Source organism: Frankliniella occidentalis, unplaced genomic scaffold (genome assembly GCF_000697945.3).
Source record: "Frankliniella occidentalis isolate FOCC.00 unplaced genomic scaffold, Focc_3.1 Scaffold197, whole genome shotgun sequence".
NCBI lineage: Eukaryota > Metazoa > Arthropoda > Insecta > Thysanoptera > Thripidae > Frankliniella > Frankliniella occidentalis.
This window is the reverse complement of record NW_026267323.1, coordinates 317,459-334,140: the sequence shown is the minus strand read 5'-3', so window position 1 is coordinate 334,140 and position 16,682 is coordinate 317,459. Positions and strand designations below refer to the sequence as shown.

Below are 16,682 nucleotides of genomic sequence, written 5' to 3'. Positions count from 1 at the left end.
CACAGGACCGTTTTATCACGGGTAGTTGGACCAATGAGGAGCAAGAGATTTCGCACCTCGTGCGAGTAAAAAATTTTCGCACCTACAAGTGCGACCGCTCCGTGACTTCGCACTTGATGATCAACTTCCGCACTCAGAAGAGCGAAAGAGTACTTTTCGCACCGTCTGGTGCGATTTGGAGCTTTCGCACTCGTGAAGTGCGATTTTCGCACTGAAATCGGCTCGGAACTTTTTAGTGAGTAACAGGCAGTTAAACGGCAGCTCATCGGCAGACAATCGGCAGTCTATCGGTAGCCAAACCGTAGTCAAACGGCAGACAATTTTCTCTGTCAAACGGCTGACAAACGGCAGACAAACCACAGACAAACCGCAGTCTATCCTCAGCCCATCCTCAGCCCAGTTCGACTGAGGATTGACTGCCGTTTGTCTGAGGATCGACTTACGCTCTCAGACAATCTTCAGTCCTCTGTACGAGATGAAAATGAAAACATTCGACACGACCAGGCAGCCGCCGGCCCGGCCTGGTACCGAACCCTGGCCCCCGGAATGGGAGTCGGAGTTCTTGCTCCCTGGGCCAGAGAGAGCTGGCAAAGAAAATAGTTTGCAATGCAAACTTCCTTACAATGCTTGAAAATTCTTTGTAAGAATTTTGCAGAGTTCGAATTTGAACTTGCCTGTCCGCTTATCTCTATCTTCGGTAGGGGGTCCCAGGCGTAAATCTTGAGGAGATGTTGCGCACGTTTTCCACTTAAAAGAATAGGCCAGCCTAATTCGAAATTGTTCAATTTTCAACTTTGTACGACCCATAGGATTTTTTTCCTGGTGGAGTGAACCCTAGCAAAATTTGGAAAAGGCGACAACAGTCCTTGAATTTTACTAACTCTATGAATTCGCAGAAAATGATGGTTACATTTTACTTCTGTTGTGACTTTAAATACGTAACCTTCATAACAGTACTGCTTTAAAATCTGTGGAATTTGCAAAAAAAATCGTTCGCAATGCGCACCTATATTCTTTGTAAGTATTTTGCAGTAATGTTGCTTGTTAATTGTCCTTGCAGATTTGCAGGCTGAGTGATGATCTCTCCCGTAATCCTGTTCACTCTTCCGGTGGCTTTTACCGTTGTTGAAGCCAGATGGATTAACTCCTATATTGTAAGTTGAAAGGACTTTTCCATATCGTAACGACGTCTGACAAATAAGTCTCGGGTGCCCAACTGTGGTAATCAGGTGTACACAGACTTGGTAATCAGTGGTAATCACTGGTAATTCTTACACTCGTGAGGGTCCTTTAAAAGGACAAATTTGTTGATTTAGACATGAATTTTAGTGCACATCTTGCCTAAATACCAACGCGCATGTTTAATATGGGAACTTTGCATCCCTCCCATGGACAAAATCACGATTTGGCCAATCATAGAAAGCAAATTTGTAATTTGCATGATAAGGAATTAGGAACTACCAAAAAATTGCACAAAAATTCATCCTTCTCGGAACGAAAAATTGCCGTTTCGATTTAGAATGCAGGTGGATCATACCTAGTATACAGGTAATCTTTGGTAATCATTGGGAATCTTTACAATTTGGTAATCCGGTGTACACATTTTTATGGAGCTAGGCACCCCTCGGTCTCACATAAAAAACGTCCAGAAGAATTAATTCTAAGTAGTGCAGAAAAGCACTTCCTGGCACCGAAAACATCCCAGTTTTTCTTTTCCTCTCGTCAAAACGGACCCGATGATGTGCGGGTCGACCAGAAGCGACATACTCAAATATGACATGGCCAAACTACACGTCTATCTAAGCAAAAATCCATTGTTTTCTCATCGAGATACTCTACGACCGTACGGCAGAATTTTTCAGTTTGCCAGTATAACACGAGGAGGCGGTTGATAACTTTTGAACCGTCCCAGATTGGTTTATTCCTATGATTCTCGTCTACATGTTGGCTGAGCGACAGCGAGGCCTATTACTCCAGTGATATTCGAAAAGTTCTGTGTCTGTTAGGCTGTTTCAAAAAAAAGGGGGGGGGTGTTGCTAGAACGCATTTAAAATGAATATATAGCCAATCCTAACAAGGGGCAAGTGTAAATTCCCGATCTTCCCATACCCCGTTTGTTTTGAGTAAGAATGGCACCTAATACGACCTAATGTTTGTACAAAAGTAGAAATTTGTATTTTTCGAAATTATACGTTTTTAGTCTATAATGAGTTTCGGTATGTAACAGTCTGGAAAAAAATTTGTCGGTATTTGATATATCCTTCGGAAAAGTAAATCACGAAAGTAGAATCCCATGGACTGAAATTTCGTCCGTTCGGCTCTATCTCTCACTGTTTAGGCGCTAAAGGGAGTCTCTCGAATAGAAATGGCCACAAAACGAAATGATTGTATTATCTCTTTAAAATGGCATCCTTTGGAGTAACTCATTAATCTAGAATCCTTGGGGCGAAAGTGTTTTTGTTTTTTGTTTGGCTCCATCTTCCACCGTTTGGGCACTAAAGGCAGTTTTTTTTACCACAATGCGTCCCTCCCCTAAAAAAAATAAAAAAAATACATATATATATATTTGTTTATGAGTCTTAGTAGAGCCATTGGGCCTATTTTATGGTGGCACACATCATTAACGAAATGTGTTCGCTTCCATGCTAAAAACTCTTAGTCTGATACATTTTGTTTTCTCCTTGTATTTGACGTTCAGAGTCATTTCAAACTATGCCAACAGGTAAATTTATTATCTTAACAGTCTTACTCTTAGAAGTCTTTTAGAAGTTCTCGACAGGCCGCAGGAAGTTCCACACTCTGCCGCGTGTGCCCGGCATGATGCGGACCCATCTCATGCAGCAGGCCGTCCTCGACTGAACAAGAGAAGAGAGAAAATAGACCTGCGAGAGAAGCTGGCGAGGAAGACCGAAGAGCTTAACGTGTGTAAGAAGCGGAACCGGGAGGACGGCGCCTTGGACTTCCGCACGTTGAGGATCACTCCCGCTCCCTTCGCCATGGTGGAGTGCCAGGTAAAAAACTATAAGCGGCACAGCATGAGAAGCCAGTATATGGATGCTGGCAAGGCCGCGTGCCTGGGGCACCAGAACCGAAGCAGAGCCGGCTACAACGCCCTCCCCTGTCTAAAGCCGACCAAGAAGACCCTGCGCTGCGCACGCTCACGCAGCCACTATACCTGAAGCCAGGGCACAACCCCACCATCTTGGACGCTCTTGGGAAGAGAGTGGCGGCGATGCCCGACAGCGCCAAAGATGTCATCATCTTCGATGAGACGGCCGACGGCCGTGGTGAGGGGGCTATCATCCCACGACCGCACCACCGGCAACAGTCGTACGATGCCGAGGTCATGATTAGGATGGTACGTGGCATCTATGACGGCTTGAAGCAACCCTTGAAGCAGGCGTTCCAGCCCACGAACAAGAAGTTGACGGGAGTCCACTTCCGGGACCTCTTCAAGACCACCATGGAGGCCGTTATTTCCCTGGGGCTCAGGGTGCGGTGCATCGTGACGGACGGCCTGGCGATGAATGACACGGCGGTACAGCCTCTCGGCGCAACCGAAGAAGACCCGTGGTTCTTCGTCTACGGCAAGAAGAGCTACTTCATCTCCGATGTGCCGTACCTCTTGAAGTGCCTCCGGAACGCCATCATCAAGTATGACCTGGTCGTTCCGGAAGGCGAGGGCTGATCTTGGGTGCAACGTGACTACATCAAAGCCTTCATAAGGTTGGACATCGAGTTGCACCCAAGACTAGCCCCTAGAGTGACTTTGAAGTACCTGAGCCCCAGTCACTATATGGCACGATGAACGTGTTGTTGCACAGGCCAAACAGCTGCTGAGTAAGAAGGTCGCCACCGGCATCTGGCCCTGTTGCATGCTTTTGAGGAGCCAATAGAAGCCATCGCCACCCTTAAGTTCTGCGAAAGGGTAAGCGACCTTTAGGACTCCTTAAATGGCACTGTTCACGTTGCCGATCCAGCCCCAGGACAATTCAAGTGTGCCATCACATCACCCAGCACTATAATTTTGTGGGCTCGCAAAACCTGGCATTTCCCAAACAATTCCTCACAACGCTCAGCTCCATGGCCTACTTGTGGGAGGACCTGCAGAGGGAGGGCAGGGCCTATCTGTGCTGTGGCAACGTCAACACGGACTGCATAAAGAACTTCAACAGCCTGCTGCGCGACTCTGCTGGTCCGAAGAGGGCCTCCACCATCAAAGCAGAGTTCCCTGCAGTTTTTGGCTCTGCTGTTGTCAACGAACTAGCAGCGTCAGCAAAGGGCGCGAACTGCAGGGACGACTGTGCTAAACATATCCAGCATTGCACCAAACTATTCTCAAGACATTCGTTCAACCGAAAATGCATGACTTCTCAACGTTAATTTGTGTATTAAGAGCATAAACGGTCGCTTATTTTGCCGCTGGCGCTGGTGCGCGCACTCTCTAGGAACATGCTCATCTTCGTCTCCAAATGGGCGATGCAGTCCTTTTCAGTCCTATTATCAAATTATATGCCGACCTCAGTGAGCTGTGGAGAACGATGCTGCAGGTTGCTAACATGAGCCGTAGCCCCAACCGCCTCCTTAACAGAGGGGCTTGGTTACTGGAGGAAGAAAAAAAAGGGACCTTGCTGTCGAGGTAATATAACAGGGATAAGTTGTATCTATTTGTATTCCAGTTTTTTCACCCCAACCTTTCGTCAACAAAATTGCTAGTAACTTTAAAAACTGGCCTGCCGGCCGGTAACGAGACAGTCCAGCTCCAAAAGCAAATTCAAAATACAGACGCTAAGGCTCGTATCTTTAAATTCAATAAGGCATCAAAATAAGACTGAAAATCTGCTTATCAAAACTTAAACGTTCATCGGCAATATCGGCAACGGCAACCTTTATCAAGACGGGATACTTTCACCTTACCCAGGAGCGCTTTATCATGTTTCAGAAAGCTGTGGTTAAAATCAAAAACAACAAAAATCAGCAAATTATGCTAGAATCACCATTCAAATTTTGCTGAATTCGTAATTTCTGCGTGCGCGAAAACAAGCACGTTCATATTTCAGAGCGTTCTGGTTCAAATTTAAAATTTGATCAGACTGGAGACCACTTCTCAAGTGGACGGGCCATGTGGCGCGCGGTGCCGAATGAGCTCTAAGAGGGCAGGGGTTGGGGCGTGGGGAGCGAGGAGCAGCGCTGCGAGACTCAAGTGGGGGTTGGGTGGCCCACCATGGCCTGGCGCGAAGCAAGGGATAAGGGCGCTATGTTTATAACACAACCAGAGCGATGACAGGGGACTGCCACCGGGCTTGGCACGGACGGCCGTGGCACGGACGGCCGGGACGGAAAGCCTTCCCCCACAGCCTCATATTATAGCAAGAGAAATCTTTATCAACGTCAATCGGCTTATCAAAACTGGAACTGGAACGTCAATCGGCAATCTTTATCAAAACTGGATAACGATAACCGGCAATATTTATCAAAACGGGAAACGTTTACCTTCGGGTAGAGACAGACCACAAGGGACTGTCTAAAAAGATGCCGCGAGTGGTTGACCTGGGTGTTTTGCAAATTTAGAGATGCTAAAGCTTAGCGATTTCCGTTTTCTTCTTCCCCGCATTCTTCTGCATTTCAGCCTTGCCGGAATGTTTTATTGCGCATCTGCTATTATCGTGCTTACAACCAAACAAAGAAACAGACAGACAAACATACAGAATAATACTTTCTGGGTCAGTGGAATACTTGTCTTCGCTAATCGCTCAGCTAATAGCACTTTTGACCGCCAAAACAAAATATTGGAGTTTGAACCGTGAAACTTCACAGTACTACTGTGAAAAACATGACAGAAAAACTACTCGCGGGTTAAGGTCCAGCTGACGAAGGGTGGGTCTGGGGTGTTGCTGCACCGTTAAGTTTGAAGTTTAAAACTGGACTCATTTCAGTTGGGGGCAACCCGACATGTCCACGGTAAATACGTCCACAGCAGTTTGGACGTAAATGAAGCGCTTTGCGAAAATACGTCCAATGATTTGGACGTAAAGTAACGTCTGCGATTATTACGTCCACAATGTGGATGTACTTAAGGTCCGTGTGGGGTTGGTGGAAATACCTCCACAAAATCTGGCGATAATTGTCGCCGCTGTGATTTACATCCTCAGAAATGATCCAAAGAAGCAAAGAATAAACGCATGCCCGTATGCCTGTTTCCCCTCTATACTGATAAACTAAGTGATCAACTGTTCAACACTTGTAAGTGTGCAACAGAGTTGTTGTGCCTGTGCCCTTGCAAGTGTTAAAGAGTTGAATAATTTTGGTTTATCAGGGAATGAAAATTTACCATTGTCTCGGCCGAGACTGTGTAGAGTGGGACATGAGCGGCAATGCAGTTACCACCAACGTAGGACGCCCGCGCTAACTCTATGAAAATCTAACAACTCGAACAAGGGTGGGAATGTCCTGCGCATAGAGCGTATTTCTAGAGTTTTCAGAGTGGTACAAGCTTAACCCACACTTAGGGGTGTGTGTGTGTAGGACTTTTGACAGTGAGGGTGACAGTGAGGACAGTGAGGGCAGAACGTCATCCGCGTGGATGTAAATGAAAGGAGACAAATGGCAACAGATTTTGTGGAGCTAATTTCACCAGAATCACACGGCTCGTAAGTACGTCCACACTGTGGACGTAACAAACGCATCTGTTAATTTACGTGTGGGGCTCGTGCTCGTGCTCGTGTGGGGCGGGACCGACACGTCCACAGTAAATCCGTCCACAGAATGTGAAAACACGTCCACAGGTTCACATTAAGGTGGAGTGAAAATCTGGGATCCAAAAAACGATCGCGGAAAATTGTACTTCAAGATATGCCAAGAAAAGGTGCAAGGTCCGTTTTGGCCTATTGGTGGCCCCTCGACCCTCGGGAAGGGCCTAAAGTTAGGTCTACAAGCCAAAATCACCCTTTTTTGGCCTCCAGCGGACCTCCTAGGCATTTCCCAGGAAACGGCTATCTCGTAAAAGTTGCGGAATATATCTGGGAACATACCCTAGAAGTCGCTACGCTGTGTGACAACGTCTTTGGCTTAGCTTTTTGACATTTATGTCGAAAAACGGCTATTTTTTGCCCAAAAACGCGTTTTTCAGCCATATTTTTAAAACTAGCGCTCCCACAGAAATTTCGTGAGGATGAAATCGTCTCGTCTCGTCAAAATGCATCCAACACTACTATGGCCGATGCCAGAAGTGGAGTCGTTCGACCGGGAGCATCGGAAGTGTCTCCAAATACAAAGGTTTTTGAGGCAAAAATGGCTAGGAAAGTCGTCTTTAAATGGCCAGACAAAGTATGTGGCGTTCTTTGGTTACCACAAGTGCTTCATTGAAACCAAGTGCTGCATATAAATATCTTAAGTAGGAGAGTTCACAAAACAAGTATTTCCGATATCAAAACTAAGTCTTCTCTGGCGGTTGCCGTCAGACAAAATGGATTGGAGGTATTTTGTGTGTCAACCCTGCACTCTTTAAAGAAGGTAGGTAAATATTGTTCTCTCGTAGTAATGAAGTGTTTTTTTTTATTTTTAAGTCAACGTGTTTCCTTTATTTTTCAGGCGTACGGATAACCGCTGGTATTTTTTTTCGTATGTCTGTGTGTTTCACAAGAAGGAGTTGAGCTATTTGAATTTGAATCGCCTGCACTGGACACAAATTGTAATTTAAGGAAAATTTTCCTGTAAACCTTCCTACTATTTTTCACAGTGTGTGTGACTCATTGATTTCATCAGCGAATTGTTAGTTCCGATAGTGCGTGCGATATAGCCTGCGATATAGCCTGCGTTATAGCCTGCGATAGCGTGTGATCATCAGCTGCGGGCGAATTTAGTGTCGAGTTTTCTCTGCAAAAGGGCATCTTCTGCACTTCCAAACAGTTCTTTTCAGAACTAACCATTAAAAAGGCTTTTCTTAAAGCCGGTTCCCTTTCTTTTTCTTTCTTTTTTTTCGTGGATTCTTTATTTTTTATTTCTCACAGGAAATTGAATTAAGATTTTCTGTGGAGGGTCAAGGGTACCCGAGGATTATTAATCTGTATTGACTCAACAGATTTGCTTTAGTTAAAAGGTTTTAAATATTGATTTGCTGCAATGGCTAAGTCAGCAGCAGCACCCCGTACGGGTCAGAAAGATCTTTGTCCAATTTTAGGCCTTCCAGTGGATCTTCTTCCAGATGCTGACCCACCTACGATGGGGCAAGTATTGCGTTGCTATCAATTTACTCTTAATGACCTTAAGTGTAAAAACAAGATGGAACCACAGCGAAGCACCCTCATGAAATTGATTACCCCGAAGATACTTTCGATCTGGAATCTCAAATACCCAAACTGTGACCTACTAAGTGAAAGACAAATCACAAGATTACTAGAAAAAAGCTTGAATGAGTATGCGAATATTATTAAGTTGCACAGGAGAAATCAAAAGCCAAAAAAATATGACAGCTCTTTAAAAGGGTTTTTAGATGATTGTAACAATATATTTGATATTCAGGTTTGCAAGTGCAAGAAGCCCAAGTGTGACTGCAAGCAGTATACTCCACGACACTGCAAAACAAATACTGAAACTGCGGAGAATCAAGGTAAGACATGGTTTTTAGTTTATGAGTTATTCTTTAATCATTTGTGTGTCTATACACTAATACTTTTATGATTTTTCTCAGGGTCATCTTCGGATATGAATATGGATTACGATGAAGCCCAAGAGAACAACCATGATCAACAGGATCCAACGTATGTAATTCCAGAGAACGCCGAAGTTGAGCAGAATCGTCTAGATCTTTTCCATTTTGCCACCGTTTGCGACAGGTATTTAATTTGAAAATTGTTATAATTTTGCTTACAGAAGGTATACTATGTGCTAATATCAATGCTGATTGATCTGTCCTCAGGTTTGGCATTCCCGATCGCGCAGCCGCTGCTCTGGCCTCTGCACTGCTAGTCGATGTTGGTCTAATCCGAGAGCATGATGTCTCCAATATCATCGACAGGAGTAAGGTCCGCCGCGAACGTGAGAAGGCTCGTAAGACATTGCTCGAGAAAAACAGAGTAACAGAGCCGGAATCTCTTTACTTCGATGGGAGGAAAGATCTAACCATGAAGTTTGAGAAAAATGCAATGGGGAGATGGCGACGAATGAAAATAAAAGAAGAGCACATAACTATTATTGCTGAGCCAGATTCTAGGTTTCTAGGTCACTCGACACCCATTTCTGGTGAGTACTTTTTATGGAAAATTCTACGTAAAATTTAAATTTTGTTGACTTCTCCTTGAAAACATGCTAATACATTTGTACCCTATTTTGCTTTTTTAGGCCACGCTGCATCGGTTTCCAACAGCATTCTTGACCATTTGCAATCGAAAAATATTAGCTTGGAAAAGACGTCAAGTATTGGGTGTGATGGCACGTCCGTAAACACGGGGCACAAAGGAGGAGTTATACGTCTACTTGAGGTAAAGCTTCAAAAGCCATTACAATGGTTCATTTGTCTTCTTCATTTTAATGAATTACTAATGAAACACATTATGGAACATGTCGACGGGCCGACGAATGGTCCAAGAGCCTACAAGGGTACTATCGGCCAACTCCTGCCTGATTGCCATCTCCTTCCAGTCGTAGATTTCGATTTTATTTCGGTCGAACTCCCTCCTCTAAGGTAAGTGAATTCAGATTTGCTATAACTCGATATAAACCTTAAAAAGCTAATATCTAAAACTAACATTTTTTCTTATTTACAGCACTCCAGACTTAAGCACCGACCAGTGTTATTTGCTTAGGATGGCTCATGCAGTAACCACTGGAAATGTCCCTCCTGATTTATCTGAATTAAAGCCTGGTCCTCTAAACCATGCCAGATGGCTAACACTTGCATGCCGCATTTTACGATTGTACGTGGCAACGGAGGTTCCAGGAGAAAATTTAAAAACTTTAGCAACATTCGTTATGCGGGTTTACGTCCCTCAATGGTTTCAGATAAAGCGGAGGCCTTCGTGTACTGAGGGCGCACGGCACATATTTCAAGCAATTCAGAGATCGAGGTTTGTATGCGTTCCTTCAAATTAAAAAGTCTAAATCTAAAAAGTGAAATTTGCCTTATTAGTCTGAATATTGGTCTAATTTTTCTGTTCTGGTTTTGTTTTAACAGGTACCTCCCTCGTCCCTTAATCGGAGTCATCGACAAAGTCATTCAAACAAACGCCTACTTTGCTCACCACGAGAACATTCTACTGGCCATGCTTTTTGATGATCTGAAGGAGATCCGACTGGAGGCGGCATCAATTATAATAGGAGCAAGGAACCACCAGCAAAGTGCTTCAGGTATGTTAAACGTAAAACAGCGCTTGCTTTCATGCCCAATACTGTTTTTGTCCATTACTAATAAAATTGCTTTTTTTCCAGGTAAGCTACGACGGTTCCGAGTACCCACAATTAATTTCAATGCAACATCGTATAGGAGTATGATTACATGGCCGAAAACGTGCTCTGAACCTCCTGTGTTACGCCATTTTTCTAATGATGAAATAAATGAAATAGCTCTGACAAATTCTAAAACAAGCGTACACAAACTCCCTTGTCATACACAGGCAGTCGAGAGGGGCGTTAAGATAGTCACGGAGGCGTCATCTTCTGTCTGCGGTGAACGTTCACGAGAAGGCTTCATCGAGTGCCGATCAGAGAGCAGAAAGACCCTTCCTAATCTCGACACAAAAAAAGATTTCTTATTATTTTTTAAGAACTTGAACAATGAATGACGCCAGCTTATTTATACTTTGATCTTTCAGGAGAGCGCCAAAAGCAGGAACAGGACCAATAGAAGATTCGGCAGAGAAGAGAAATAAGTACATTTTTTTATTTGATTTTATCATTTTTGTTTGTATTGTAATGTATTACAAACGTTCCTCAATAAAAAAAATTGAATTTTCAATTTGTCTTTTTATTATTTTATCGTATGCCGTTTCCTTTGGATACATTCCGTTTCAGTCGAGGCACATCTCGTGTCCAAAAAACGTCACATTCCCTGTCTGGCCATTTAAAGACGACTTTCCTAGCCATTTTTGCCTCAAAAACCTTTGTATTTGGAGACACTTCCGATGCTCCCGGTCGAACGACTCCACTTCTGGCATCGGCCATAGTAGTGTTGGATGCATTTTGACGAGACGAGACGATTTCATCCTCACGAAATTTCTGTGGGAGCGCTAGTTTTAAAAATATGGCCGAAAAACGCGTTTTTGGGCAAAAAATAGCCGTTTTTCGACATAAATGTCAAAAAGCTAAGCCAAAGACGTTGTCACACAGCGTAGCGACTTCTAGGGTATGTTCCCAGATATATTCCGCAACTTTTACGAGATAGCCGTTTCCTGGGAAATGCCTAGGAGGTCCGCTGGAGGCCAAAAAAGGGTGATTTTGGCTTGTAGACCTAATTTTAGGCCCTTCCCGAGGGTCGAGGGGCCACCAATAGGCCAAAACGGACCTTGCACCTTTTCTTGGCATATCTTGAAGTACAATTTTCCGCGATCGTTTTTTGGATCCCAGATTTTCACTCCACCTTAGTTCACATCCAATGATTTGGACGTAAATTAACAGATGCGTTTGTTACGTCTACAGTGTGGATGTACTTACGAGCCGTGTGAGGCTGGTGAAAATAGCTCCACAAAATCTGTTGTCATTTGTCTTTTCTCATTTACATCCACACGGATGACGTTCTGCTCGAGAGTGATCACTCTGAAAATCGAACAGTACGACAGGTGCAAGAGTGGGGCCAAAGTCCTACACATCCAAATGTAGATCAAGCTGGTCCTACTCAGAAACTCTAGGACTACGCTCTAAGCGTAGGACATTCTCCTACCCTTGATAAAGATTTTCAAAGAGTTACCGTGGGGTACATTCCCGGTTTAGGCTCAGTGCATATTGCCGCTCATGTCGCGCGCTACACTTGCAAGAGCAGAACAACTGTGTTGCACACTTCAAAAGTGTTGAACAGTTGATAACTTAGTTTATCAATGCAGAGGAGAAACAGACATACAGGCATGCGTTTACTCTTTGGTTCCTTTTGTCATTCTTGAGGATGTGTAAATCAGAGAGGCGACAATAAGCGCCAGATTTTGTGGAGTTATTTTTCCCAGCCTTACACGGATCGTAAGTACATCCACACTGTGGACGTAACAATCGCAGGCGTTAATATACGTCCAAATCACTGGACATATTTTTGCAAAGCGCTTCATTTACGTCCAAACTGTTGTGGACGTATTTACCGTGGACATGCCGGGGGACCAATCTGCCCGGGGCACATTGGGCCGACATGCATGGGACACATTAAGTAGATAAAAAAAAATATGCCGAATACAACCCTAGCTTTATCCCGAACACCATTACGTGTTTTTCTTAGAAGAACATACCAAGTGGAAACAAGATAATTTCTAAAGAGTAAATAATTTGGTTGCAGGACGGCTCAAACTGCCCCATGGGTAGCAAATTTAATTAATGACTCTTAAAGATAACTGGATTGTCCTAATCAATTGGACACTGGGTGCAATCTGCAGTTTTAAGAGTAGGCTTTTCCATAAAACTTGGTTTACAACCGAAAATTCGTGATTTGTAGGTCTAAATGGGCTAGTAAGGAGTAAACACGTTTTACTTTTACCTGATTTTCAGGTCAAAAAATATTTAACCCCTCGCCAGTTCAATGGTTGCCAATGACCTTTGTCGTACCTTTCAGAGAATCAGTAAGGGTGGTAATGACTTCTATTATAGTTTGATTCAGGTCACTGCGATTGCTCTATCCTCATGAAACTTGATGGTGGACCAGTGTGCTCTCATGGACCAATGTGCCCCACTCTCCCCTAAACAGTTCGATTCGGTTAGATTAGCAGATCTGTCACACATGCTGCCTTGACTTTGTTTTCAAAAGAAGTATGTATTGTTTCTTTGTTTTTTGCTTTAGGGGCCATACATCACTATCCTTAGGCGGTTCGAAAAATGTGTCATCGGAGAACATGGATATGACGGAAGTACACACTAAATGGCGAGGGACAATTTTTGTACGTAGGCTGGATGTGTCTTTGAGCACATCTAAACCAAATGCAAATTTGCATCCAAGTCACATACAAAATATAACATTTGTACCTAGCCTAGGTACACTTTGTACCTCTGTACAGACAAATTTGTATCTGATGAAGATGTGCTCAAAGACACATCTAACTAAGGTACAAAAATTGTCCCTCCCCATTTAGAGTGTACTCATTTTGAGATGACATTCACGCATTTTAATCCCTACAAGAGAGATGAAGTGCAGAAATCGTCAACAAATATTACATATAGTGAACCATTTAACGACTCATATTGGGTAAGAAACTATGACCTTAACATGAAACGGACAAAAGACCCTCCAATAAGGTATTTCACTAACAAGGGAACCTTTTCAGGTGTAAATCCCCGATTTCTTTGGTACTCGGAAAATTTAAAGGTTTTTATAATAGAAGTCGGATGGCACTTGAAATTTTTCCTAAACTTAACATTTACTATGAGTTTACTTAAGCCTGACACTGTTTTTTGATCCAAATATCCTTCTATCGCTTTAACGGTTCAAAATAGAGCAAAACGGACAAAATTATGGCCCAAAGGGCACTACGTTGACGAGTTACCCCTTACAACACTGCTTTACATTTTTCAAAAAATATTTTTTCTCTAACACCTTACTCCTACCTTATATAGGGGAAAACTAAATGTCAGGTTTAGGAAAAATTTCAAGTGCCATCCGATTTCTACATAAATAACTCTCAAATTTTCCAAGTTTCAACGAAATCGGAGATTTACACCTGAAAAGGTTCCCTTGTAAGTTTAAACCGAATCCACAGAAGAACAGCATTGCTTCCTGAACTGTTTCCTCCCTGACGCTCGACGCTCATAAGCTGACGTGAACGAAGTTCTCGGATCCGTCACTAGAGCAATTGTAGATCTTGTGGCAGGTCCACGAACTTCGTTCGCGTCACCCAACGAACGTCAGGGATGAAACAGTTCAGGAAGCTGTACTGTTCTTCATTCCAGTTTAAGTTGGGTGAAAAACCCGATAGCGTGTTCCAGGCTATCCTAAACGGAAGTCAAAAATAGCAAAGGCAAGTATCTGTTTCCGTAGTAACTTTGATCGGTGAGCTAATCACGGGCCTCTACGGCCTTTCGGGTGTAAGAAACTGTGAAATGAGTTTCGAGCGCCCCTCCATATTTCATAGGATAGAATCGGGCCAAACTACCACGATACTCACTCGGCGGAAACAGATAAATCAGTGAGTTTGTTCTTTTCTGCAACACCCTATTGATGAAGAATAGGGTATTTCACTTAGTTTAAACCGGACCCGAAGAAAAACAGTAATGCTTCCTGAACTGTCTCCTCCTTGACACATATTGGCTCACACGTGGACGAAGTTCTTAAACCCGTCAAGCAGGGTAGTCAAAGCCCGCGGACCCACCGACAGGGCTGTGACTACCCTAGTGAGTACTCTGTGCATAGAAATGTTACACCACCTCTGCCCAAGTTCGACGTCAGAGTAAACATTGTGAACTCCGCTAATTTTCGAGAAAGTTAGTGACAACGAATTTGATCGTTTCCTGACTAAATATAGTAAAGTTTTTTCCAAATCGAAATTTCTTCCTAGAGTTCTATGAATATGTCACTCCAGAAATCGAAGGCGCCTGGGACAGATATTCCCATAAACTTGCCCCGAAATCGAATGAATGGATTTAGGCACTGGAGTTCACATATCGACCTTTTCAACTGCTCTAGTAACCCACTCCCACTGTTGCAGTATTTTGAGGCTTTCAGCATTACACTAATTAATGTTGTGCTTTTCGGTATGTAGGTGGTATAAAACCCGTAAAGAACCATATCACATATTTACGTAACGGGCCGCGAAACGTAAATGGCCCGTAAATCACCCAATGGTCTTCACTAATAGCTCAGCCAATGAAATTTACGTTGTTACTAGGCAAATTATTCAGTGCAGGGTTTCTTACTCTGTCCAGCCAGCGTACGTAACCCCACAGATACTCTGATTTTCTGAATTATGTTTTATCTTTCCAGCAACGGACTGTCTACGACATCTGGTCAAACAATGAATGGAAGCCCAACGCTCTCGTTTTGAACTATCCATCAAAAGCTTGTTCTATGATGAAGCTGAACAGGGGAGAGGCCTTCGCGAAAGTGTTCAAACAGGATGCGTCCGGTGGTTGCCTTATCCCCAGAGTAAGATTAACAACAGAGACAAGATAAGACTTACAATAAGATATATGTTACTTTATTTTCACACACAAAATAAAACACGTTCAAATACACATATTTCACGTATACATTTTGTGTCTGTTTCCAGGGAACATATTACGTTGCCAATCAGGACCCGCGTATGGCCCTGTTCCCGAAGATGCCATACGGCAAATACCGATGTCTTTTTACTAACGGTTTGCCTTGGCGGAAAGGATGCATGGCATGCGCTTATGTCGAGATGGATCTCATTCCGAAATAAAACTGACGAGTAGCCGTACGGCGAGTTGTCTAAACACCGGATCCAAACAGTCACAACCCAAAATATCGGTTGGCCGTTGGTCCGAAGAACTAGCCAGCCCGCCCCTCCGCCAAACGAAGTGGCCAGCTTCACTTCGCTCCGCCGGCAACTCAATTCAGCAGAGGCCGGGCCTGCTTGGACTGCCGGTGGCGTTAATCGGCCCTGCAGCCAATCTGCAGAAGCCCTGGGAAGGCCGTCATAAAATAAAAACCAAAAGTTTGCCCAAAACCCCACAAAAACTGCAAGAAAACCATAAAATGGCGATATCCCCAGAACTATTACACAACGCAAAGAAATATCAAATTTCTCTAATGGCCCCTTAAAATACTGACTAGCTATATGTACGCCAGACCCCACGTCTCGCGTAACAGGCTTCGCGATATCTCACGAAACACTGTCACGCTGCGACGCGCCTGGCGCACATATAGCCAGGCCTGCGGCGCTGACACTGGAGACGAGTTAATAGAAGAGTATACTGAACAAGGGCCTTCTGGCCCCCAAATTTGACAAGCTCACATTGCTCAAAAATTAGGGAAATGAAACTTCTAATATCTAACAATCATATTCATTAAAAATGTTGACAGATTATTGTTATTTAAAAATGAACGTGGTAGTTATAATAGACTAGGTAGATGTCCGCCAGACCACGTCTCGCGTAACAGGCTTCGCGATATCTCACGAAACACTGTTACGCTGCGACGCGCCTGGCATACATCTACCTAGGCCTGCGTGCTGACACCCGAGTCGGGCCAAAGTCGTGAGTAGGCACTCGGCCCCCAAAGTCACAAATTTTTTTCTTCGGGGTTTTATTTTTACGAGTTACCCTACCGGAGACTAACAAATATCTGAGAAAAAACATAGAAATGTTTTGCGGTCATTTTCGTGTAGAAAACCCCCTCTGGTGCCAAAACGGTTAAAGATAGAGTCAAATGGACGAAATTTTCGCCCGGAGGGCTCTACTTTGATGATGTACCCCTAAGAAAACAGTAAAACAACATTTTTAAAAAACTTCATTTTGGGGACCTGTGGTTTTTGTTCCTTTTTAAATCCAATTTTCGAGCTAGAATGCTCTTCTTCGAACTCGATCTGTCTTTTTATGACACA

The 16,682-nt window shown here is 43.7% G+C and overlaps 1 protein-coding gene across 5 annotated transcripts in view; it reads left to right on the top strand.

The window, feature by feature from the left end:
- LOC127750490 (uncharacterized) overlaps nucleotides 1–15,815 on the top strand; it is a 61,190-nt gene extending 45,375 nt beyond the window's left edge. For 2 of the 5 annotated variants that reach the window (XM_052272287.1, XM_052272286.1), the window contains exons 2-4: nucleotides 1,061–1,154; nucleotides 15,101–15,262; nucleotides 15,387–15,815. In XM_052272287.1, coding sequence (XP_052128247.1) covers nucleotides 1,077–1,154; nucleotides 15,101–15,262; nucleotides 15,387–15,539 — 393 coding nt within the window. In that variant the 5' untranslated portion in view covers nucleotides 1,061–1,076 and the 3' untranslated portion in view covers nucleotides 15,540–15,815. Of the gene's footprint in view, nucleotides 1–1,060; nucleotides 1,155–12,967; nucleotides 13,042–13,265; nucleotides 13,370–15,100; nucleotides 15,263–15,386 lie in introns of those variants that run through there. The other 3 variants (XM_052272285.1, XR_008011711.1, XM_052272288.1) reach the window with 3 other exon arrangements.
- The last annotated feature ends 867 nt before the right edge of the window (nucleotides 15,816–16,682 follow it).